General features: G+C 58.2%; 1 protein-coding gene across 1 annotated transcript; it reads right to left on the bottom strand.

Annotated features, from left to right (window-relative positions):
• Nucleotides 1–4,896: 4,896 nt before the first annotated feature.
• Bpifb1 (BPI fold containing family B member 1) lies at nucleotides 4,897–24,011 on the bottom strand. The gene is made up of 15 exons (XM_026383268.2): nucleotides 23,897–24,011; nucleotides 21,923–22,058; nucleotides 21,115–21,222; nucleotides 20,487–20,636; nucleotides 20,114–20,195; nucleotides 16,481–16,544; nucleotides 14,825–14,910; nucleotides 13,293–13,472; nucleotides 12,435–12,488; nucleotides 12,098–12,256; nucleotides 9,803–9,870; nucleotides 9,026–9,071; nucleotides 7,988–8,051; nucleotides 7,023–7,099; nucleotides 4,897–5,012 (listed from the first exon to the last, which is right to left on the bottom strand). Exons 1-15 carry the CDS (start codon nucleotides 24,009–24,011, stop codon nucleotides 4,959–4,961), a joined length of 1,443 nt encoding a protein of 480 aa, XP_026239053.1. The 3' UTR covers nucleotides 4,897–4,958.
• Between the last annotated feature and the right edge of the window lie 786 nt (nucleotides 24,012–24,797).

The following is a 24,797-nucleotide window of genomic DNA, read 5'->3' as shown; positions in this document are numbered from 1 at the left end:
CCGGGCACCCCCCAACTGCAGGCCCTTCCCCTCCTGCAGGCCGGCTTCAAAGTCCGGCTCTGCCATTCCCATCTGTCTGGCCTGCCCAGGTCCCTTGACTCCTCTCTGCCTCAGTTTTCTCATCTGAAAAATGGGGACGATCACAGGTTGTTGACGATGTGTGGAAGCACACAGTGAGCGCCCGCAGCTGCCAACGTGGCGGCCCGTGGTGAGAGGTCCAAGGGCCCAGGGCTCCCTTCACAGCTGGATGCTTCTGGATTGTGAGGAAACCAGGGCTGGGGTCCTGATGGAGGTGCCCCGGAGGCTGATGGGGCAGGAGTAGGCACCGGGGCCTTGGAGCCAAGTAGCAGGGAAATCATTCAGGTTTGTGAATCAGCATTTGTACCAGGGCCAACCAGCAGGACTCAGCCCTCCCCAGTTGGCCAAAAGGAGCAGCCGGGCCCCCGGAGGCCGCAGGCAGGGCGTTCTGGGGGCAGGAGGACACCACCAGGAAGCCAAGCTCTGGAGCGACACGCAGCCCAGGGAATGCGGCATCTCCAGGCAGGTGTCACGGTGAGCAGGGACCTTGAGGAGGCGCACGGAGGGGCCCCAGATGGCTGAGCCACTCCCAGGTGCCTGAGAGAGCTCCAGGACCCAGCCGGCTGCTCCTTGGGGGACCTCGCTCAGCGGAGAGCTCTGCCAGTGTGTGCGTGGCCCGGGTTCAGTCTCCAGGACCCCAACAAACACAAGCAAACCCACAACAGGGTGATGAAATTGGGTAGTAGAAATCAATATGCAATATGCAAATCTTGGTCTGTGGAGTGTGTGGCTGTGGCATTGACTCTCCCTATTTGGTTTCCAGGATGATTTTTTTTTTTTTTTTTTTTGTGGTGCTGGGGATTGGACCCAGCGTCTCTCACATGCTGGGCAAGTGCTCTACCATTGAGCCACACCGTGACACCTGCAGCCCTTTTAAAAATGTTTATTTTGAGGCAGGCCCTTGCTAAGATGCCAAGGCTGGGCTCAAACTTGCAATCCTCCTGCCTCAGCCTCCCGAGTCGCTGGGATAGAAGGCATGAGCCACTGCACAGGCTTCCGGGCTGACCTTAAACTCAGCCACTGTTCATTCTGCCAGCCAGCGTTGAGTGGGTCTCCGTCAGGCCCTTTGCTCTGTCCGTTCACCACTCCCTGGCCTTGGCCCTGCGCACCCCACGCCCAGCGCCCCCCAGCTCTCCTCCGGAGGCGTCCACACCTGCCCTGACCTCTGGAGTCCTCACTGGGTGCCAAGAACTCTACAGGCCTCATCAAATCACTACGTCCTCATCAAGATGGGATCACTGACGTCTAGACCTATTTTACAGATGAGGAAACTGAGGCTGAGAAAGGAGAAATGGCTTGCTCCTGGGGACAGAGTAAGAGGCAGAGCTGGGACTGAACCCGGCTCTCCTGGCACTAAGAAGCCATGCACCACTTCACCAGGTCTCAGCCAGTGTTGGGGAGACACCCGCGCTGGCCTCCTCCTCCTTACCTCTCCCCGAATGCAGCCTCCCAGGATCCAGGTCTCGGCCTCTGCCTCCAGCTTCCCGGACAACTTTTATAACTGAGCTCTGAAGTGGGGGGTGGGCATGTGGACAGGAAGTCCAGCCCCTGGCCAGGCCCTGCCCTTCAGAGGAGCTGTTGAGGGGAGGGATGGTCCTCCTGGCACTGGGTGACAAGGGGCTTCTTGCCAAAACTGATAGGACCCAGCATTGAGGACAGGGGCAGGCTCTGGGCCCCGGGGCCAGCAGCCCCCAGGAGGAAGTGGGTAGGCCGTGTGGTTTGGGACGTGGGCCACTTCCCTTTGGATCAACATCAGAGAAACAGGGCCAGGGCTGCAGCCCTCCCAGGACAGTCATGGAACCCGAGGAGTGAGGAAGCGGGGTGCAGCAGGGATAGGAGAGTAGGTGGGGCGCAGAGGTGGGGCTGAGGGGCGCCGGTGACCAGCGGCGGGCATCCCCAAGCCTTTTCCGCGTCTGTTGTTCAAGCTACAATTTTCACTCTGATTCCCAAGGACACGTCTCTGGGTTCAGTCTGCCTCTGATGTCCAGGGGTGTGTGACTGTGGGCAGGCGACCTTCCTTCCGAGACCCTCTTCTCCTGCCGGGTAATGCACATAGTGAATCTACCTGTGTCCCCTGGGGACGGCGAGGTTCCTGGAGGGAGGTCACGAGGCTATCCCTACGGGGCCTGGCACATGGGAATGGTTAAAAAATGGCTTCACTCCCACTTTACAGATGAGGAAACTGAGACATGTTCCAGGTCGTGCAGCATGTCTGAGGTCAAGCTGGGGTTTGTGACCGGGGATTTGGTGTCACTACGCCTGACAGCCCCTGGACTCGGCTGGAGCCTCTGACGTGGGGACACTGGCGCCCCCTGCTGACCATCACGTCTGGTGGTGCAGTCCTCAAGGGCAGAGGTGTGTAGGCGGCTTATAGGTGTCCCCTGGGGTTAATTCCTTGTTCTTTCTCAACCCAGGGATGCAGCCAGGGCAGGTGTGGGACTCCTGGAGACACCGGGGACAGAAGGGCTGAGGTGGAAGGCCGGGTCCTGGGGGACAGCGCCGGCCACACGAGGCCCACGTTAGCAATGGCTAAGCTTAGTGTGACTCAGCGCGTCTGCTGGATGGAATCTTGTTCTAGAATCTCAGAGGCCTAAAGTCACGGGCTTTTGGGTTGGAGGATGCTCTCAGAGTTGATGAGTCCCCTGATTTCTGTCGACTGGGTCTCAACATCACCGTCAGGAGGCGTCTTGCTGCCTGAGAAGGGCCCCCAGGGGACCTGCCTCCTCTGAGTCCCTGGGGAGCGCTCCCGGGATGCTCAGGGAAGCGCCTCCTTCAAATCTCACTGTAAAGAAAAGGGGAGGGAAGGATTCCTTGGAGCCCCAAAGGGTTCTCTGCGTCCCCAATGTCTTGAGAGAGAGGGAGGTCTCCCGGGAGTCTCTTCCATGCGGAGAACCCCTGGGAAGGACGCAGAAGGTACAGGGCCCCGCTGCTGATTCCCTCTGAACCTCAGTTTGTTGATGTGTAAGATGGGAATGTGAACCCCAGGAGGCTGCCGACCCAAGAGCCCTCGTTACTTGTGATACCAGTTATTACCGTCCAATGTCCTGCTGTGGGTGAGGCCTGGGCTGGCCCGCCCCACCTCGTCACCTGGGGTCTTGTCTGAGACAGGACGACCGTGGTCTCTGTGACGCAGGAGGATGTGCGAGCGTCACTTGGTGTTTGCTCTTTGCTCCGGCTGCTGAGACTCAGAAGTGGGGGCGTTCTCTCTCCCCAGGCCCAGGAAGGTGACGGGGCCTGGGAGTCCCCATCTGGAGACTCCTGCCTCGAGGTTCATGGTGGCTGGTGTGTTCCTTGACCAGACAGAAAAACGGTCCCTCTCCTGGAGATGCCAGGGTCATTTATCCACCAGCCCCTGGCAAGTCCCAGAGGTCGTGGGTGGTCAGACCCGGGGTCCTTGGCCATGGCTGCTTGGAGAAGGACCCCCACGTCCTGGCTCAGCTGTGGGGTGGAGCTGCTCTCCTCTGGGCTGGAATAGAGGCCCCTTCACGGGACCAGACGGGGCCAAAGACAAGAACCCTGTCCCTTCCTCCAGGCCCTTGGCAGCCTGGGTGGACGGATCTGCTAGGACCCCAGGGAGCCAACCAGACCTGTCCAGACCAGGAGACAGACCTCTGCCTCCTTGAGGTTCCAACCCAGATTTAAAAGGATTTAGAAAACAAAAACCCCAAACCAGGACGTGATGGGTCTGAGCAAGGTCCTCCGGGTCCTCCAAGGTGGCAGGGCTGGGGGACCTGGGTCTGGGCACAGGCCTGGTGCTCAGGGACTGCTCAGGGCCGGCCCACACTGGGGGCTGGCATGGGACCGGCCCTGACCGTCCGTGTGCCTGTCGGCCTGGCCCATGGTGGAGACTGGACAGAGCCTCGCCGGCTGCCCTGGGCTGAGCGGTCCTCTCGTGTGTGTGTCCTGGGATTGAGTAACAGGTTCCCCAAGGCCACGCCATGCCACTCTTCCTGTCAGGCCCCCCATGGAACTGAAGCGCTCTGGGTACCCTACTGTCTGTCCTGAACCTCCTGGGGCCTCGGGGGGCCAGGGAGACAATGGCAGTCACCACTGCCTGAGTGGGAAGGTGCTTGGTGATAAGGCCCCGTACCCCAAGGCCAGTAACAACAGTGACGATGGCGTCACCCACAGATGACACTGTCTGGTGCCTACCGTGGGCCTGGCACTATTTGCTCTCATTCATTTTATTTAAGGTACTGGGAGTTGAGCCACACCCCAGCGCCACCTCCCCTTTTATAATATTTTACTTAGAGACAGGGTGTCGCTAAGTTGCTGGGGCTGGCCTCCTACTTGTGATCCTCCTGCCTCAGCCTCCTGAGTCCCTGGGATTACAGGCAAGTGCCACCGTGCCTGGTGCAACTGTTTTCTCTCATTTAAATCTGAACCACAACCCTCCAAGGCCAGAACTATGATTGTCCCCATTTTACAGAGAAGGAAACTGAGGCTCACAGAGGGGAAGCCACATTTCAGGATCAAAGAGGGGCCAGAACAGAACTCGAAGCCTGGTTCGCTTGCCTCTGGGGCCTCGTGACACACCACGCCACCAAGATCAACAGAATGTGTGTCCCCACCAGACAAGCCCACCATAGATGTGTTGAGGGCAGGTGGGGAGACGGGGCCTTCTAGCGCCTGAACCCGGGGAGTGGTCAAGACGGCTGGCCCATCATCCCGGGGACTGATGTCACCCAGACACAGCTAAGGCGCTGCCCAGACTGGCAGATGTGCCTGACCGTGACCCCGGTGTAGCTCGGACGGCTGACTCCTGTGCTGGGACAGTCACACTCCAGACAGCAGGGGTCACAGAGAAGTGTTTATTGATCATGGAGAGGGACACTCCCAGCTGGGGACCAGCCCACGCTGGACGACCGCCATCCACGTCTTCACTGGGAGACAGGGAGGGCCCAGGAGGTGGCCGGGGCGAGCACCAGGGCGTCCTGGGATTGGAGAGGAAGAGTCAAGGCGTTGATTTACTTTTACCTCCTGCCCTCCCCAGGTTGGGGCTGGTTTTGTCTCCATGAGGTGACTGCTGGTCCCGGGGGGAGGGGACAGGACCCTAACTCCCTCCTGCAGAATTCTTGGAAGGGCCAGAGGGGAACAGTTGTGTCGCACAGCGTCTCCGCACAGGGGATGTGTCCACGTGCAGTGAGTCTTGTAGGACCGCTGTCCCCAAGCCCTGCCTGCCACCAAAACTCTCCAAGAAGTTTCATAAAGTGTAGATTCCTGTCTGTGAACCCACTGGGGTCAGGCAGCTCGATTTATTTTTTATCTTTTGGTACCAGGGATTGAACCCAGGGACACTTAGCCACTGAGCCACATCCCTGCCTTTTATTTATTTATTTATAAATATTTTTTTAGTTGTAGTTGGACACGACATCTTTATTCATTTTTATGTGGTGCTGAGGATCGAACCCAGTGCCTCACACCTGCCAGGTGAGCACTGTTCCCCTGAGCCCCAGCCCAGCCCCATCCCCAGCCCTTTTTATGTTTTATTTTGAGACAGGATCTTGCTAGGTTGCTTAGGGCCTCACTAAGTTGCCCGGGTTGGCCTCAAACTTGTGATCCTCCTGCCTCAGCCTCCTGAGTTGCTGGGATTACAGGCGTGCACCACCACGCCTGGCATCCAAGATTTTATCCTAACCATTTTAAACATCCAGTGAAGCAGAATTGTAGAGTGAACACCGTCCACTCATCACCTGGATTCTTACCCAGACCGACATGCCTGTCCTTTTATTCATTCTTCTTACTAGATTTTAAGATACATGACATTGTGAAACTATAGAGAGGAAATCGAGGTACTGCTGGCTGGGAACGGTCGGGCAGAGCAAGACAGGAAATGTGGACACTAATGTGAATAAGGAACTGAACTCTGTGGCTTCTCCAGGGTTAAAGGACTCCGGAATTCAGTGGTCCTGGTCAACGGCTTTGGGCAAAGCAGGGCCAATGAGAGTCAGAGTTTGGTGCAAAGCACCTCTGAAGCCCTACGATGGCACTTTGTCACTAAGGGGTGGGGACAAGGCCTCTCTGGATTTTCTTAAGTGCTAATGATTCTGTTTTCAACATTTTTCCCTCAAGAGTGGAATCAAATCTCAGAGAAGCCAAGGTTTCTGACTGTTTTGTCCACTGTTGTGATCAGTGCATACATGCAGCTGGTGCTTAATAAATGCCTGCTAGCTGGCTGGCCAACAGAAAGGGTCAGCTCACTGATAGTGGCTCATACAGAGGTTGGGGTCCAAGGCAGGGGTTATGAGGAGAGGTGCCGAAGGGTGACGTTTGGGGTAAGGGCTGTGACAGCCCATCTCCCAGATGATGCCAGGGAGAGTCACTTGCTCACAGGTATTTCTGGAACAACTAGTGTGTACCAGGCCTTGCTGACAGCACTGGGGACAGAGGCATGGACAGGACAGACGTCATCCTGATGCTCATGGGCTAAGCCCATTTGGCCACAGGAGCTGTGTGTGGTCTACACACCCTGGATGCTGCCTCACATCTGGGCCTCCTTCCTTACCTTTCTGCCTCAGGGCCTTTGCACACACTGTCCACTCTGACAGGATGCTCCTCCTGGCTTCCCAGAGGGCTCACTGTCCCACTTTCTCTTGACCCTCCCATCAAAAACAGCCTCTTTCCTTGGCCTCACGCTCTCCTCTGAGCCTGCTCTACTTTCCTTCTTGGCCCTTCCCTACTTGGCCTGATGTGAGATATTTATGGGTTTACGTATCTACAAACGGGGGTGGGCGGGTTCATTTCTGGGGCCTTCGGCCCTCACAGGCAGCTGTGCCGTGGGGTGGGCCTTCGGAAATGACTGACGGCTGAGCAGTGGATGAATAATGACAATCTGTAGATGAGGAGGGGGGACCCTGGGAGGGGCAGGGACTTGCCCAGGTCGCCCCACAGGGGACCAGCAGGGCGGGGACTGGAGGGCAGCCCCTCAGTCCCGTGTCACTCACCTTGATCACACACGGCGTCACTGACCCGTATCCCAAGGCCTTCGGTATCAACATGGGGATCCCAGTTCTTAATTTGCCTGGAACGATAAACGTGGTCAGAGGCTGGGGCACGGGTGGGCCTGGCAGTGCCAAGCAGGCTCTGGCACCAGCTTCCGGTTGCCCCAAAGTGAGCCCCTCACATCCTCCATCCTCCTGCTCAAGAACCCTCATGGGCTCCCTCATCCACGGCTAATAAAGTGAAGTTAAAGCTGGTGCGCTGGTGCACGCCTGTAACCCCAGAGGCCTGGAGGTTGAGGCAGGAGGATCAAAAGCTGGGGGCCAGCCTTAGCAACTTAGTGAGGCCCTATGCAACTTAGCAAGACCCTGTCTCAAAATAAAAATAAAAAGGGCCGGGGGTGTGGCTCAGAGAGTGGTCAGGCACCCTTGGGTTCAATCCCTGGTGCAAAAAAAAAAAAAAGAGTGACATTAAAATGGTGACGCTGGTTTAGGTCACATCCTCTCCCACCCACTCAACGTGGGGCTTGGGGTCATTTTCTCCCGCTACCCCTGCTGGTGACGTAGCTATGGCCCCAGCAGCAGCGATGCTAGGAAAGGCCGAGCGTGAACCGGCCCCGCTGCCCGAGGCGCATGGTCCTGTTGGTGCCTCGGGAGCTGCTCTGACTCTCCCATTGCACTGGTGCAGGGACTGAGGCCCAGGAGAACCGGGCAGCCTGTCCGAGACCAGGCAGCCGGCACGAGGGGCTAGGACTTGACCCAGGCCTGCTGCCCCTCGAGTCTGCTCCAGGACCTGGGTGCGCCGCCCGCCCTGCGAGGCCCGTCCCTGCGCCCGGGTACTGGCTCCAGTGAAGGGCGGGGCTGGGCGGCTGAGGTGGGATTTGAACTGGGACCTGAAGGTGGTGGGAGATGGAGGAAAGGGACCCCGGGTGAGGACACAGGAGAGGGGAGCAGGCGGCAGAGGGACGCACCGTTCTCGGTTATCAGCAGCGCAGAGTTGAGGATCTTGGTGACGATGTGTTTGAGAAGCTCAGGCTGCGAGAGAGAAGGGACCCGTCACCCCAGCTGAGCCCCAGGTCCTCCTGGCCATTCCGGTGGGTGCAGGTCAGCCCCAGGGTGAGGGCAGAGCCAGAGACCCTGGAATCTCAGGTCCCCTGCGAGTCTGAGCTGCAGAGGATGCCGCAGCCGCACAGAAGGGATGAGGAAGGACTCGGCCGCCCAGGGTCCCCGCAGGTGAAGGGTCAGGTGCACCCCACCCGGGGCTCCATCCACCGCTCTATCAGAGGCTCCAAGGGAACCTGGCCCTGCCTTGCCTGCGTTCCCAACTTCCAGGGAATTCAGAGCCCCACGGGCACATAGAAATGTCCTTGTTTTAAAATATTGATTAAAAAACAAAACAGCCAGGGGCGGTGGCCCAGGCTGTAATCCCAGGGGCTCAGGAGGCTGAGACAGGAGGATGGTGAGTTCAAAGCCAGCCTCAGCAACAGTGAGGTGCTGAGCAACTCAGTGAGACCCTGTCTCTAAATAAAACACAAAATAGGGCTGGGGATGGGGCTCAGTGGCCGAGTGCCCCTGAGCTTGATCCCTGGTACCAAAAAACAAAAACAAACAAACAAACAACAAAAAAACATAAAGATCAGAGAAAACATCAGAGAAGATTCAGCGAGTGAGATCGCTGGTGTAGCTGGACCCGACGGCAAACGGGGTCCGAGAGAAGGGGCTGCCCGGGTTCCTGGGGTGGGTCCGGCAGGGTTTGAGGCCGGGAGTGGAGGGGTTTGTTTCCTGACACAGGGTCAAACTTCTGCTGCAGAAAGCGCGAGGGGCTGTCCCCAGGGCCGACACAGCAGATGCCCAGCCAGTGCCCACAGAGCTGGGGGCTTGGGTAGGTGACCCGTAGGTACTGAGCTGTTGGGGTCTCATCTGAAGCTAGTCCTGGGCGATGTCTCTTTGCAGAATGGGCCATTCTGGCGGGAGCCCCTGTGGCCTTGGGGACGACTGTGGATACTTACGTTGAATAGTTTAATGTCCGAGTTCATCAGTTGCATCCGCTCGATGCTGCAACAAAAGATGCCCGTGAGGTGACCCCGGGAACCCCAGCCGTGCGGCCACCGGCTGCTTACTGAGCACCTGCTGTGTACCAGGCACGGCGCAGGCCTCAGTGGCAGGTGCCACTCCAGGATACACACAAGAGCCCCACAGGGAACCCCCGGTGGCTTGGGGAGCCCAGGCCGTCCTAGAAGGTCCCCTTGCTCCCGGTTCAGGATTGTGGCTGTGGAGGGAGGCCAAGCCCAGCGCAGCCAAGTGGTCTGATGTCTATGTTGCAGCAAATTTATAAACTCCAGCCTCGTGGGGACTGATCAACCTCGCCCCGAGCCTGGTTTATCCTGCCAGGCTCCAGTGCACGACCCTGAACTTGCTCGAGGGCAGAGGAGGGTGGTGGGACAGGGGACAACTGCAGGGGCACAGAGGCACTTCTGTGCTGGGCTCCAAGGGCTGTCACTGCTGCTGTCTTGGAGGTGTCCAGTCTGGGCTGCCCGAGGCCTGGGGACGGTGCCCCGCAGGCCGATCCTGAGCAGGGCTGGCTCACCCCGAGGCTGCTGGGAGGCCCTTCCCTGTCCTTCCCTGTCCCCTGCATTCCGTGGTCGGTGGCAGGAGATCCAGCAAGGCACTCGCCGCCCAGCCTGGGCAGCACCCACTGAGCTCCACCTCTGGGCACTCAGGCCCACGGTCGGGGTGGGGGGAAGCACTCATTTCGGCCGTGGGAGCTCCGTGTCGATGCACCTCACCTGATGTCATTAAAGCTGAGCACAAGTTGGTCACCTTCGGTGTAAAACTGAGCTTCTGATTTCGCTTCCTGCAACAAGAGAAGCCACACTCTGTCCCTCTGAAGAGGGTGTGGGGTGGGGGGACCCGAGGGGGCTCTGGGGTCCAGCACACCTGGTCTGGACCTCAGCGGCTGGCCTCTCGGGAGAGGGTTTGCCCTCTCTGGGCCTCACTTTCCACATCTGTGAAATGGGACAGTACTTGTCTCTGCTGTCCCCACCCAATAGACGACAACACAGCGCGTCCCAGGGATGACGGCGAAGATGAGCACGGGCCCTCGCTCAGTGTCAGCAAAGCGTGAGGGTCTTGGTTTCTCTCTCCTCTGATCCTGTCACCCTGCCTGGGCCTGCTGTTCCCTACGGCACAGGCAAGGAAACTGGGGACAGACAGGACCAGGAAGGCCCTGCTGCCTGTTAGCCAGGGTTAGTGTCACTGGACTGTCCAGAAGCCACGCTAGCCCCAGTACGGGGCCCAGGCCTACATCCACTTGAGCCCGGGGCCCAGGAAGGAGCTGGTCCACAGGTCGGGCATGGCGGCCTAGGGGCACGCATCCTGGACCTTCACAAAGACCAGGGCTACCCCTTGCCTTCAGGCCACCCCAGGCCAGGGGTCAAGTTGATGCCCATCTCTCTATTTTTTGTACCAGGGGCTGAACCCAGGGACGTGTAACCACTGAGCCCCATCCCAGCCCTTTTCATTTTTTATTTTGAGACAGGGTCTTGCCAAGTTGCTGAGGGCCTCACTAAAGGGCTGAGGCTGGCTTTGAGATCCTCCTGCCTCAGCCTCCAGAGCCACTGGGATCACAGGTGTGCGCCATGGCGCCCGGCAGATGCACATCTTAGGCCCCGTATCTGGGACTGGCCTCGCTTCTGGACTTTCCAATGACACTGACACGGGCTAACTGCAGGCTGTGCCGGAGACCCAGCTGTAAGGACAGTGTCACCCGAGCCTCCTTTAACAACCAGGCGCTGGCCGGCTCCTTGTGAAGCTGGGCACAGGTCTCCGCTGCCCAGCGCCAGCCATGAGTTCTGCCTCATCTCCGACCTTCGCTGCCCCCGGGTGTTGGCCACTAGAGGTCACAGCTGTCCCTTCCCTTGCTTGAATGGAGCTGCCTTGCTGGGAGGCTCTGTGACCCCTGGCCCTGGGCTGGTGGCCAATGGTGACTGATGACGGCTGGGAAAGGCTGCCTTCTGGCCTCAGTGGGACTCAGCGTGCTGCCATCCACCCCCTTCTGGGGTCAAGCCGTGGACTCTCCAGCTGAGACGCATCTTTGCTCAGACCCTCCCCTGCCCTGATCTGCTTCTTTCAATAAATCACCTGCTCCTGGGGCCTCCTGCTAGGCTTGTCCTTCCATGATCCCCACCCCCACGTCCCCCCAGCGCCCCCCACGTGCCAATATGAGGTGTCTGAGATCTGAACTGCTGGGGCTGCTGACGACATCACTTAAGAACTTCCTTGGAGCCGGGCCCAGTGTGCACACCTGTCATCCCAGCGGCTCAGGAGGCTGAGGCAGGAGGGTCACGAGTTCAAAGCCGGCCTCAGCAACAGCAAGGCACTAAGCTACTCAGTGAGACCCTGTCTCTAAATAAAATACAAGATAGGGCTGGGGATGGGGCTCAGTGGGTGAGTGCCCTGAGTTCAATCCCCGGTACCCCCCCCCCCAAAAAAAAGAACTTCCTTGGAGATCATTTACTCCCGTTTAGACATCGGGAGAGGACTTATCCTTCCCTCTCTCCATGCGGTGTAGATGGAGTCAACTTCCAATCCCCAGCAGGTGTGCGCTCCACGTCAGAAAATTTCCATATTTCATTTTCCAGACTCCACAGGCACATGACCTATGCTCAGCCAATGAGACTCATCCCTGAGACATTTGCTGGAGCTACTGGGAAAGAGAAGTTCCTCCTGCTGGGACTGGGAAGTTGATAGGGGCCTGAGGCAGCTGGGGGTGCTTCCAGGAGCAGACAGTCTGCCTGAGGCTGGAGGCAGCACAGATGAAGATGAAATTGTTTGAGCACCTGGATCCAGCTATTCCTGAAGCCAATCCCTTCTGGACCTTTCAGTTATATGAGTGAATACAACTCTTTTTTGTGCATGTGAGTCGAGTTTCTGTCCAAAGATCCCTGACTCATAAAGTCACAAGGTCAGAGTTGGGTCCCCAAAGCTCCTGACTCTTGGTTCAGAGCTGCCCCTCCGGGTGACAAGAGTGGTGAACAGGAGAGCCCCAGGTTGCCACCCGTGCCACACACAACCACACTCACGATGCCCAGGGTGAAGAGCGGCCGTTGGGCTTTATTGGTGGGAAACAGGTCCAACACGATCAGCTGGGCTGCCTGGGCGCCGTCCTGGCTCAGCAGCAGCTGGGGGGTCTTGCGAGTCTGGAACTTCACCAGCTGGGTGCGGTCCAGCGTCTCTGCGGCCTGGAAGGACAGCGGACAGCGTGGGACCTCCGAGGGCCTCTCGAGGCCCCAGCCCCCGCCCTTCAGGTGCACAGGGATGAAACTCTGTGATCATTTGACCCCAACGGCCTGACTAGATAGAACTCTCTGGAAGCCTCTGGCAGCGAGACCCACGGGGCTGCAGGTGTGAGGGACCCACCTGTTCACTGATCTCCTTGATGCTCGACTTCAGCTCCTTGGCCAGGTCAGGGAGCTGTGGGCGAGAGGAAGCCAGGGGGTGGGCTGCACCCCACTGCTGGGAGGAAGGTGTCCCAGAACCCCTCAGAAGCTGGGTGGGCCCTGGGCCCAGGCCACGTGTCTGTCAGTGGTGCAAAAATATCCTCTGGGTCAGCCGCCCTGGGGCCTGGGGTCCCTGGTGACCTTCCGGCCGTGGTTGGTGGTGGCTGGGCTCTGCCGGCCACTCCTCGCTCCCAGAAGACGCACAAAAGTGACTCCAGTGCTTGCTGCAGCCACAAATGTGATCGCTAGTGACCACTGACCCTCTGTTCACTGTCCCAGCCCCGAATCCTGAGCGTGGACCCTGAGGACTTGGTATGTGTCCTCTGTCCGCAGAGCAGGACCTGCCCCCTCCAGAACTCAGCCCAGCCTTTCCCTCTGGACCTCGGCTTCCCCAGCAGCTCCACCGAGGAGGTGGCCGCGGCCGGGCTCCAGCCTTCTGTGCTGATCCCAAGGTGGCATCTGGGCTCGGTGGCCAGGAGGGCCAGATCCGTCAGGGAAGTCCGCCACAGGTCACGTAGTGGGGAACAGCGGCAGAACCGCCGTCCCTGGACCACTCAGAGCTACAGAGCCCTTCGCCCCCCCAGGACTCTTTGGTTGAGGAAATACGTGCTTCAGACTCCAGGCCAGAGCCCCATGTCACAGAGGTTTCCCGCTCGGAGCTGGAGGTCAGAGGGAGGGATACCACCACACCTGTCGGGGCCAGGGAGCCTCGCGTCCCCTGAGGTCCAGCAGACGCTGCCGCAGCAGGGGCCCCAGCTCCATCCCCACCCAGGCTTACCACATAGTCCAACAGGACCGTGAGTTTATCCGGAGGGAGCAGAACAGCCACCACCGCATTCAGGACATCCTGCCTCAGGACGAAGCTGAACGGGGCACAGTCCAGGGGGGGCATCGCCAGGGACACCGAAGAGTCGTTGAGCCACTTGGTCACCTTGCTCTGGGAGTCCAGCAGCTTGGCCTGAGAAGACACGGAGCAGGAGGGAGTTGGGAACCTGAACTGCACAGCTCGCCCAATGACAACCTGGCAGGAAATGACACTGCTGTGACTCAAATGTGTCCCCCAAAGTTCATGTGTCGGAAACAATCTCCAGGGCAACAGAATTGAGAGGCAGGGCCCTACAAGGCGATTAGGTCACGACTGATGGGTTACTGATGTTTTCGCCAGCGCGAGCTGTGATGGAAGTGAACTTGGCCCTCTGTTGCTTTTGCTGTCTTGCCCTTCTGCCTTCCGCCATGGAGTGATGCAAGCTTGAAAGCCCTTGCCGGATGCTGACACCATGCCCTAGGACTTCCCAGTTTCCAGACCATGTGTAAAAATAAACTTAAAGTGTTTATAAATTATTCAGTCTCAGGTGCTTGTTATCACAACACAAAATGGACTCAGACACCAATCAGCCTGTTTCCCTTTTTGCATCTGTTGTCAGGAATCTTAGCTTGGAATTCAGTGCCTTGCTGTAGACATTGAATTATGCCAGGGGTCTGGCAATATCTATGCCACCTGAATGACCTCTGGATTTTGTTTTAATTTAAGAGTTGGGGTCTTGTTCTATGCCTAGGCTGGCCCTGAAGTACGGGGTTCAAGTGATCCTCCTGCTCAAAGTACCAAGTAGCTGGGACTTTAAGCATGTAGTGCCATGCCTTTCAATTGGAATATCTTATTTTTCACATATTTCAACTTCTCAGACACCTCAAATCCTTTCAATGAGGGGATAACTCAAAATTGCAACAAAATGGGTGGAAATATTGGATGCTGCAATTCTCCTCAGAACTATTACCCCAGTTAGCCTTACCCTTCAGGGAGTCCACCCCCAGATGGGTGTGCAGCTCCATTTTTTTAGAGGACAGTTACTGTGAACTTCCTGTCAGGTCCTCTGTGGTCTCATTTTATTCTCTCCTCAGTGACTATTAGTACTTACCTTTACAGCTAAGGAAACTGAGGTTCAGAGAGGTGAAGAAACTTGCCCAATATCACACAGCCAGGAAGTCACGGAGCTGGGAAACTTAGGTCTGTGTGATCTTCCAGGATGCCTCTCTACTCTGAGCTCTGGTTTCAATGTTGTCAGAGGTCCCGAGATGGGCAGGACTGTTCAGGGTCAGGTTTGGGAGTGCTCCTGGGTGCATATTCTGTGTCTGGTCCTTAGGTTCCCCTCCTGGTCCTCTCCCTCAGAATCCTGTTCAGGCTGCTGTGACTTCTAAACCAGGCCGTGTGCCCTGAGAGTGAGCAGGGTCTTCTCCCCCAGCGGTCTGACCCTGGGTGGTCAGGGTAGAGCAGTAAGGTCCCGGTTTACTCTGAGGTTCCGTGACGCTCACCTGCAGGTTGAGCTGGATGACATTGCCCTTGATGTCGGAAGACAGAAGGTCAAACAGCAGGCCTCCCGGGCTCAGGGGGATGGGCACTGCTCGGGGAGAAGAGAGATCTGTGAGGGGGAGCACTGGGCGGGGTGCGGTGCCAGTGCTAACCCTATAAACCTGTCAACTGTCATCCCCATGGTCACCTGAGGAGGTGGGTCCTGTTACTACCGCCGTTTACAGAAGGGGAAACAAGGTCGTCCTGGGAGCAGCTTTGGATCTTATGTCAAACCTGAACTGCTGCTTAGAACTCTCCGCTCTCCCACCAGACTGTACCCAGCACCGTCCAGGGCGCAGCTGGACACCAGGTCACCGGCGTTCGCCTCGGGATGCCCCACATGGCCACTAGGTGGCGATGGCGTCCCATCTGCCCCCTGGGATCCCTGACCTTGACTCTGACCATGGGAGCCAGGAGCCACACAGACTTGGGTCTGAGCTCGGGTGAAACGGTCTCTTCCCGCCTCTGAAGGGCCCTCTGTCTGTCCTCCCGTTTTCTTTCCCGTGGCGCCAGGCCTCGCGCCTGCACAGAGCCCCGCCCCCGCCGCGCCCCCGCCGCGCCCCCGCCCCGCCCCGGCCCCGCCACCGGCCCCGCCCCAGCCCCGCCCCCAGCCCCGCCCCAGCCCCGCCCCCAGCCCCGCCCCAGCCCCGCCCCCAGCCCCGCCCCCAGCCCCGCCCCAGCCCCGCCCCAGCCCGGCCCCGCCCCCGGCCCCGCCCCAGCCCCGCCCCGTGTCCTCCTGGTAAAGCGGGATCTAATGAGTAACCACCAAAACTGAATCACACCCGCTGGCAATGGGAAGAATCGGGTTCCAGCTCCCCCCTGTCGCCGGTTTCCCTTGGGGGCAGGACAAACGACCTCATGGCTCTGAGCCTCGGTTTCCTCGTGTGCGAAGTGGGGCGACTCCGGGCCGAGGGAGAGCAGCCGCCCTCGGCCGGTCCCTCAGCCGATGGCCTCCGGCGTCAAAGCGCCTCCGGTCCATCTCCTCGCCCAGGGCTCCCTGCCGCTCTTTGAATGGGCCTCTTTAGATCCCAGGTGCTAGAATTTTCTTCTTGCCTGTCAATTCCCGCTCCGCGGGGACTGAGCGGGGCCGACTTCGGGATGGGGGTAGGCAGAAGCCCCGTCCCCGCAACTTTGCTCTCGGGCAGGAGGGGTGACCGCCCTCCCTGGTGCCTGTCTTGGCTCCTCCCTGTTCCCCTTCTCTAGTAGCACACGGTGGTCGCTGTGTTGTCCACCCGCCCCCCCCCCCCGCCCTGTCCATCTGTCACTCAGCCAGCACTTGTGAGTCCCTCTGGGTGCCAAGCCGGGCACCTGCTATGTTCCTGGAACCTTCAGTAAACTTTTAATTCTCACCTACAGTCCTGTGAAGTAGGGAATGTAAGCTCCATTTTACAGATGGAGGACTGAGGATAAGTAGGTGGACGTCCCCAAGGTCATGGAAGAGCAGAGATTTGAACTTGGGTTCATCAGGGGTCCCGCAGGCCTCCCTAGAACCTTGCCGAGTCATGGATTCCTCCCTGCTGGTCCTCTACCTGTCGGCCTGGGGAGGCCTGGTGAAGGCAGAGCCTGGAGGCCACCCACCTAGGTCAGCGAAAAGTTAGGGGAGGGAGCCGGGCACCTACCCCTCACCAGCTTCAGGAAGTCTTGGAACATGTCCTTGAAGGCTGCCTGGATCACAGGACACAGCTGTAAGAGCAAAACGGGCTCCTTCAGCCGGGAGGCAGAACCCAGCCCCATAGCCACCTGGTTCTCCACTCCCCGGCCTTCCCTGCTGCTCAGAATCCACTGCAGGGCCCTGAGCCACCTGGGACTCTTGGCAGTGTTGTGACCTTTGCCCTGTGTCTTGGTGTGCCTGGCAGTCCAGCTCCCCTCCCAGAGCGCCTTGTCTCATTCACAGGTTTTCCTTAAAGGAAGTAAACAATTTGGTTATTCACAGAATAGATCCTTGCCAAGTCCCTTCTGGAACAGCTCAGCCCCCATGACAGTGTGACCCAGCACGAGTGTTGGTGGGACCAAGTTGAGGCCCCTGCCTCTCCTATTCTGCTTAAGGGGGCTGGATATTTGACTTGCCAGCTTGTGGGACCCAAAGGCCTGTTTCCTGCCCCGAGGCATCCTGTTTTCTGGATGGTGCTCCAAGATTGTTGAGGTCATTTTATTTTAGGTACCATTGTCCTAGTTAATCATTTCTTAATACTTTCCAGGAATGAGTGTATTTTGACTGAGGGCTTTCTTGCTTTTATTTTTGGTACTGGGGATTAACCCAGCGGTGCTTTACCACTGAGCTACATCTCAGTCTTTTTTATTTTGAGACAGTGAGATTCTTGCTTACTTGTTGAGGCTGGACTCCACCTTGTAATCCTCCTGCCTCAGCCTCCTGAGTTGCTGGGAGTATAGTCATGTGCACCACTCCCAGCCCACAGTGCACTTGGGGAAATGGTAACTTTTTCTGTGCATCACTATTCCCTGTTCCTGTCTGCTTTTACCAACCCAGAACCTAGGAGGAAATCGGCTGAGAGACTCCCAGCATGTAATCTGGGGATACCTTTCCGTGAAGAGCAGGGGATCCGCTGTCTCTGGCCTCCCCTGCATTTTCTCCTATTTCATGTCACGAGTCTGTCTCAACCCTGGCTGCACAGTAGAGTCCTCTAGGACACAGGGTCCCACCAAGCCAATTGCATCTGAATAGGGGCGGGGCCAGTCACCCCCCCAAATTTAACCCTTCAGATGGCTCTGAGGTGCAGGCAAGGCTGAGAGCCTCCAGTCTACATGGAAAAGGGCTTCTGCATTTTCCAGATGAGCCCCTCCACGCACTCACCCGCTGACTGCGAGCCTCTCCCTTCACGCCAAAGAGAATCTTGACGGGACCCTCATGGCAGAGCCAGCTAAGTACGTGGGAAACCACGGTGATGAACGGGAGGTTTCCCACACCTGGCTTTTCCCTGAGCCACAGACAGGTCCCATGCAAAGAGCATTTTATAATTCCAAGTTCTTGCCATCTTTTCTATGTTTTTAGGTATTAAATAGGAAATTTGAGGAAAATATTCTTGGATTTTAAAATATAATGCTGGATTAGTTACATTTCCCCCCCTCCCCCGAGGCTGGGAGAAAATTTGCACCCGGGCCCCACTTGAAGACTTTCCTGCCCCTGGAACCACCCTAGGCCCCAGCTACACCACTCCTTGGCATTCATCGAAAGAATCAAAGTCGCCTGCTCTGGTGGTCCACGCCACCTGCGGTTACAGCAGCGGGTTCACAGTAGCCAACTGCGACCAGCCTAGGTGTCCCTCAGTGGGGGAAGGGTCAAGCAGATGTGGTCTACGTGCGCAGTGGGGTTCTGTTCAGCCAAAAAGCAAAATGAAATTAGGTCATTTACAGGAACATGGATGGAACTTGAAACCACTGTGTTAAGTGAAATAAGCCAAATTCAGAAGGTCAAGGGTCGCATGTTTTTCTCCCATATGTGGAAGCTCAAGAGGAGAAAGGAAAAAAGTGGGGGTCGGAGGATCTCCTAAAAATCTACGGGAGATCAGTGGAAGAGAGGAAAGGGACCAGGGTGTGGGAGGAGGGGAGAGATGGGGACCTGCTGGGGACTGATACTGGGCAGATTACATTGTTGTACTGTGGGCAGGTACAAATACCTCCCATCAAACCCCACCAGTATGTACAGCTATAAGTAAATAGGTAAATGAGTGTGGGGAAAGGAATTCCTGCCTTTGCATAGAAAAATAAAGGGCTTAAAAAAATCCTCACATAAGAAAAGACAATCATATGAAATTATTCACTTTCACGTTCCCTTTAAAACCCTCCCTGGGTACGTACCTTTGCTAACAAATAGGAGCCTCAAAATTCTAACAACAACAGACCTTGGCCTTGACTTTGATGCTGCACATTTATATTAACTCGCGTTCAAAACCTCCCATCTCCTGCCTCTTTCCCTCCTCACCCTCTTCCAATAAGGTACTGCAGAAAGTAGCTTGCATTCACAGAACCAGGGTTGTTTCTTTCTTTCTTTGGTACCAGGGATTGAACCCAGGGACACTTAACCACTGAGCCACATCCCCAGCCCTTTTAAATTTTTTATTATAAGACAGGGTCTTGCCAAGTTGCTTAGGGTCTCACTAAATTGCTGAGGCTGGCGAGAGTGGGAGGATTATGGGTATTTCTCTCCCCAAATCGCCTTAGCTATTATACCATCTTTTCAATTAAAAAGGTCTTATAAAAAAAAATCAACTGGTTGTCAAGGTGTTTGGCCCCCTGAGGGTGACCCACCATCATGACCGAATCTAGGCGTTCACAGCAGAAATCACTGGAATGTGATGAATCCAATTTACAAAGTTTCATTTTAACTGTGACATATCAGGGGCATGGCGAATGAAAGTCCCCTATGCTCACTGACTCAGAAAAAGAAATCCAACAGGACCTGGTTGACCCACCCAGATTGGTGCATGACAGTGGCATGCTAGAGCCGGCAAGGACATTTAAGGACAAATTGTTAAATTTTCAGGAATTTTTGAGGTGGGTGCTGAACCCAGGCATTCTTTAAAATTCAATTATATAAACTTAAAATAAAAATTTATGTTAAAATGAATTGAGCCGGGTGCGGTGCATACCTGTAAGCCCAGCGGCTCGGGAGGCTGAGGCAGGAGGTTCTCGAGTTCCAAGCCAGCCTCAGCAACTTAGCAAGGCCCTAAGCAACTCAGCAAGACCCTGTCTCTAAATAAATACAAAGGGCTTGGGGATGTGGCTTGGGTTTAGTCTCCAGTGGTTGAGTGCCCTAGTTTAATCTTCAGTACACTCTCCCCCCCAAAAAAAGAACAGAATACAGTTTTAAATCTCACGATTCCCTAGGAGTTCTGCTATCTTTTTCAATTATTTGTGCCCTTGAGGCTGCCTCTGTTTTAGCTCTCTGGAGGAAATGTGCCACTGTGCATCTCTGCCCAGCTCTGCTCAGTGACGTCACATTGGTAGTTTAAAAGGAGGGAGGATTTACACCAGCAGATAAATCAGGAAGATCAGGGTGCCCCTCAACTCCTCCAGGGAAAATCGTTAAACAATTTATCAGCACCACACTGATGAAGGCCTCCCCGCTGCTCCATTTCCTTGACTGCCCTGGGCCAGCTGGGCCAGTGTCCAATCCATTGCCCTTGAGCTTTACTGAAGGAATTATTCAACCCCTTGGCACCAGCTTGCAGTTCCACCCTAGTCCCACAGGGGGGCGCAGCCTTCATAGTCCAGAGAGGCCAGATGCCACTCACCTGGGTCTTCACCAGTTTGGGCAGGGCTGGCATCAGGAGGCTGGTGACTTTATCCACTAAGGGGCTGATCCAGAAGGAGATCCTTGGGGAGAGGAGAGTGGGGAGATCAGGAAGGGTCAGGGAGGTTCACCTCTCTCCTGCTAGAAAGCACCTCCCTAGAGTCCAGGGAGGAAGGAAGAGCCTCGTGCATGCCAGGAGAGCGCTCTACTGCCGAGCCCCAGCCCAGGTTCCCTGGGAGGAGCCCCAGGTCAGGAACCAGGAGGGACCCGTCCCCTTCTTTCTCTAAGCCTCGTGTTCCCCATCTTAAAATGGAAGCAGGCCACGGCCTGGCCTCCCTCAGGGTCTAGGGGAGCCGGCGTGGCTAGAGACTCACTTGCGGAGCAGGCTGATGCGCAGGCTGCCCTGTCTGCTGAAGCAGTCGCTGAGGACGAGGGACGAGGGGCCCTCCTGCTCGCTGTCCACTCTGATGCTGGCTTCCACCTCAGACTGCATGTGCATCTCCACAATGGTCTTGACCAGGGGCCTGGGGGCAGCACCGAGGCCTGAGTGCCATCCTGACTGGGCCTGGGCTAAGCCACCACCATCCCCTCCTGAGCTGTTGTGGTATCTTCTAGGTGGCCTCCCTGCCTCCACTTTTGCCCCCACACAGTCTGCTTTCCCCATAGTCTGCAGAAGGATGCGTGAGGAATGTTCGGCCATGTCCTGCCCCTCCTGGGCTGAGACCCTCCATGGCTCCTATGCATCTCAGTGAAAGCCAAGGCCTTACCTGGGCCCCTGAATCTTGGCATAATCTGGCCTCAGTTGCCCGTCGACCTCATCTCTGGCCCCTCTCCCTGCTGCAACCCTTCTCTTTGCCATTCTTTGGACAAGATGAGTATATCCCTGCCTCAGGACCTTTGCAGTTGCTCTTCTAGGGACTATCTTTTTTAGATACTGGCATGGGGGAGGAGACTGAGTGGACCAACCAGTCAAGCCCACTGCCTGACTGAGGGGTCACTCACGTGTTGAATCCGGCTACCATGTCCAGGGGGATCTTGATTATTAGCTCCTGGTCCTGGTCTGAGGGTTGGATCTGCAGCTGGGTGATGGCAGCGGAAGTCACCTTCAGCCTGGATGGGATTCGCGAGAAGTAAGAATCGTGCTCAGCTGAGTGCCGTCCCCAAGCCTGCTCCCTCTCCGTCTGTCCTGTCTTCCCGGGTGCATGGCCAGTGACCGGATCCCAGGCCCTGTTCAGTGGCTCCTCTCCAGCCTGGCCTTGCCCCTCACGGTCCTCCACCCGTGTTGGCCGCACTCTGCAATGGCTCCTCGCCCTTTAGGAGGTGACTCTCCGCTTCTTGGCGGACCCTTAAGCCTCCCTGGGACCTGGCCCTGTGGACTCTTGCTCCTTGCTGTGACCTCAGCCCTTCTGCTCTGCTGTCCCCACTCATGCCTTTGCCCAGGCTGGTCCCCCTTCCTGGAAGGCCATTTTCTTCAGGTCTTTGGCTCAGCTGTCCCCTCCACTGGGAGGCGTCCCCTCGTCCCTTCATTCTCCCCTCCCAGGCCCCCTTCTTCTGGAGTCGCCCTCTCAGGGTTCCTGCGTCCCTCTCTGTGCCACCTCTGGCTGCTCTGGGAGCCCCTGGAGGGAGGGACTGGTCCCATCCGCTCTCTGAAGTGGGGGACGCAGGGTCAGTGTGGCCTGAGGGCTGTGGACCCTCAGCTGAGCGGGCCCCCTCTAGGCTCTCTCTTCTTAGCCTGTCCCCTTTCCTCGACCCCCTGCTAGTCCTGCGGGCAGGGGCGTGGGAGGAGTGGCCGGCGTCCGGCTCCACTTACCAGACGACATGCTTCATGATGGTGTCCATGAGGCCGCTCAGCAGGCCCCGCGAGGACTCCTCCCGCATGGCGCTGAGCAGCGGCAGCTGCTGGAGTATGGTGGTGGCCTCGTGATACTTCAGCTTCTGAGTCAGCCCTGGGGGCACATCCAGACTCAGGGGCCAGGAGGAGGGGCAAGAAACCGGTGGCTGGGGGGGCTCCAGGCCAGGGAGGGCTGTCACTCGGGCCTCCTCTGATCCTGACGTCGGGTGAGGGTGTGACCACCCCCACTCTGACCTGGGCAGCTGTGGCCTTGAGGATGGGGACCCACCATGAGGAGTGAGGCGAGGGGAGGTGGGCCACTCAGACCCCAGGCTCTGCCGGGGGCCTTGGCCAGGGCATCCAGCACGAGAGGCAGGGGGACCGGAGGCCCCGCTGGGGCAGTTTGGCCGCCCACAGGTGCTTACGATACTGGCATCTGTGTCCCAGGGCCTGTGGGCCAAAGCCCCTCAGGGGCTGAGCAGCGGGAGGGAGAACCAGGAGCAGGGGCCGCCGTTCAGGGCCCCGGTTCTGGTCCCTCCAGGCTCTCTCGCTGGCAGCCCCAGGACATTTGGTTGGGGCATAACCTCCCCCCCCTGTGGTGGCACTGCCTAGTGGCACTGGGCCATGGTCAGCCCTGCTGAGGGTTGGGGGTGAGTTCTGTGGGCTCCTGGGGAGCGTGTCCCAGAGATGGCCTCCCAGGGGTTCCCTGTGACCCGTTGCCTCCAGCCGCAGCTTCCAGAGAATGTCGTGGGGCCCTGGGTGGCTCTGTGCCCGTTAGCCTCCCGTGGCCGGCTGTGAGCAGCACTGGTTGGGGACAGTCCAGTGTGCCTCAACTATACCGTTCCAGCGAGGTCTGGGGGCGCCCTGCTCTGCCTTTGTTCTGTCCTTGGGTCCCCTTGGTCCCTGGGTACCCTCTAGGCTCTCTCTCTCTCAGCCTGTCCCCATCCCTCCGACCCCTGGTAGTCCTGCTCTCATCCGCCTGTTGGGGTGTGGGCATGGCTCTGTCCGCTGCTTGGCCCCGACTAACAGTTGCCCGGCAGGACCGAGTTCTAGGCCCCGCAGTGGCCACGGGCGGCCGTCCTGGGCCGTGTCCTCCTCCCTAGCTTCCTCCCTCTTGTCCTGCAGAGATCCCGGGGTCTCCTCTCAGACCCTCCAGGCGCAGTCAGCTCCTGGGCTCTGGCGGTGGCCTCCCACTCCAGGCTCCTCCTGGTCAGGGCTGTGCCTGGGCCTCCGCAGCCCGGCCCAGGCGTCCCCTCCCCACGCCAGTCCCCTGCTCTCTGCTCCCCATGCCCCTCGGATCCAGCCACCGGCCCTGGCTCAGCTCCATGGACTGCTCTGGTCCCCGAGAGCTTCAGGTGGCCCTCCAGAGCTGACGACACCCCTCTCTGGGGCCACACTGTGGGGCTGTGGCCTCACTTTGTCCCTGTGTGGAGGGTTTTGCCAAAGGACCCCCGTGTGCAGGACAGATTCATGGCGTGGGAAGAGTGCTCTCGGGTGTCCGAGACACCCGCGACGGCGGCCTCCTATCTGTTTCCAGAGAGGAAGTCAAGGCTCAGGGACATGCCCAGGTCACAGAGCTGGAGAGTGACAAGGCCATGGGCAGACCCCAGGCCTCCAGGTTCCCTGTTGGGGCCGTTGGTAGAGGGCTGGGGTGCTGGGCCTGCCAGGGAGGGTACCCTGAGGTCAGGGGTCCCAGGCCAGGGCAGGGCGGGAGCGGGATCACAGCACACAGTGGCCACATGTCCCTTATGCAGGTCACAGGGCCCCAGCACAGTGGGCTTTGAGAAGGGGACCTGGCACAGGGGGCTCTCGAGACAGGAGGCAGCGGGGACCTCCAGTGCTGGCCCTCTCACACCCCTGGTCCTGCTCCCTCGGGGAGGCCAGGCCCCTCCTGGAGTCTGCTCCACCTGTCCCCACCTCCTGGTGGCCGCAAGAGGCTCGGCTGAGACTTACTTTCTTTGATGACGTCTGGGCCCAGGTTGAGGACTGCGGGGGCGCTGAAGGTGGCTTGAGCCAAGGTGGCAGCCAGCAAGCCACAGAGAAGGGTGGCGGTCCACCGCACGGCCATCTTCCCAGGTGCAGTTGTGGCAGGTGGCAGGTGGCAGAGCCTGGGGGGACAGAGAGCCCTCAAGTAGGGCAGGAGGCCCAGGGCAGGTCTGCGATGCCCACCAACCTGGGGAGCGTGGCCAGGAGCGGCCCCTCGCTGGGCAGTGTCGTGTGGCCGTGGAGAGTCCACCTGCCCGCAGTGGGCACCGTCCCCAGCCCGCAGGACGGAGGGAGGGAGGCCAAGGCGAGCGCGTGGGGATGTGCGTTATTTCCCTACAGAAACCCCCCAGCGACCGTCCGGGCGAAGCCTCTGGCCACCCCCGGCCCGGCCCGTCAGTCGGGCACTCAGAGCCCTCCGCGGTCAGCCCCGAGGCCCCGCACCCTGCTTGTCTCTTCTCACTCCATCACACTCCAGCCCCTCCAAGCTGCCCGGCCTGGCAATTCCAGAATGTTCCGTTTCTGCCTGTGTCCGAGCCTGTGCTCTAACTCTTCCCAGAGGGCTGGCTCCTTCCACATCTGCCTGGTGGGCTCCTACCCATCCTGTAAAGCCTGCCCAGAAGGTCACCTTCTTAATGTGTAATGGCAAGGGGACCCAGGAGGGGGTGGGTGGCTTTGTGGAGCCAGGGAGAGACAGAGAGGAACAGACAGACAGACAGACAGGCAGACACAGGGGCTGTGGGCAAGGGAGAGGAGCTATGGGGGTTCTGTGTCCTCCTCCATACAGCGGGCCGGCGCCTGTCACCTGTCCCGAGCTCTCAGCTCTCAGCCTGCTCTGCCCCACAGCCCATCGGAGCTGCCCCCTGTGGAC

The sequence above is a fragment of the Urocitellus parryii genome, chromosome 6 (genome assembly GCF_045843805.1).
Source record: "Urocitellus parryii isolate mUroPar1 chromosome 6, mUroPar1.hap1, whole genome shotgun sequence".
NCBI lineage: Eukaryota > Metazoa > Chordata > Mammalia > Rodentia > Sciuridae > Urocitellus > Urocitellus parryii.
Note: the sequence above shows the minus strand (reverse complement) of the source record. Positions and strands in the feature narration are given on the sequence as shown.

Excerpts from the sequence above, each read along its gene's own strand:
- Bpifb1 (XM_026383268.2), bottom strand. The coding sequence starts at position 24,011 with ATGGCCGTGCGGTGGACCGCCACCCTTCTCTGTGGCTTGCTGGCTGCC. Across the intron at positions 22,059-23,896 it reads CCCAGACGTCATCAAAGAAA|GGCTGACTCAGAAGCTGAAG; the intron begins GTAAGTCTCAGC and ends ATGTGCCCCCAG. Across the intron at positions 16,545-20,113 it reads CCAAACTGGTGAAGACCCAG|CTGTGTCCTGTGATCCAGGC; the intron begins GTGAGTGGCATC and ends TTGCTCTTACAG.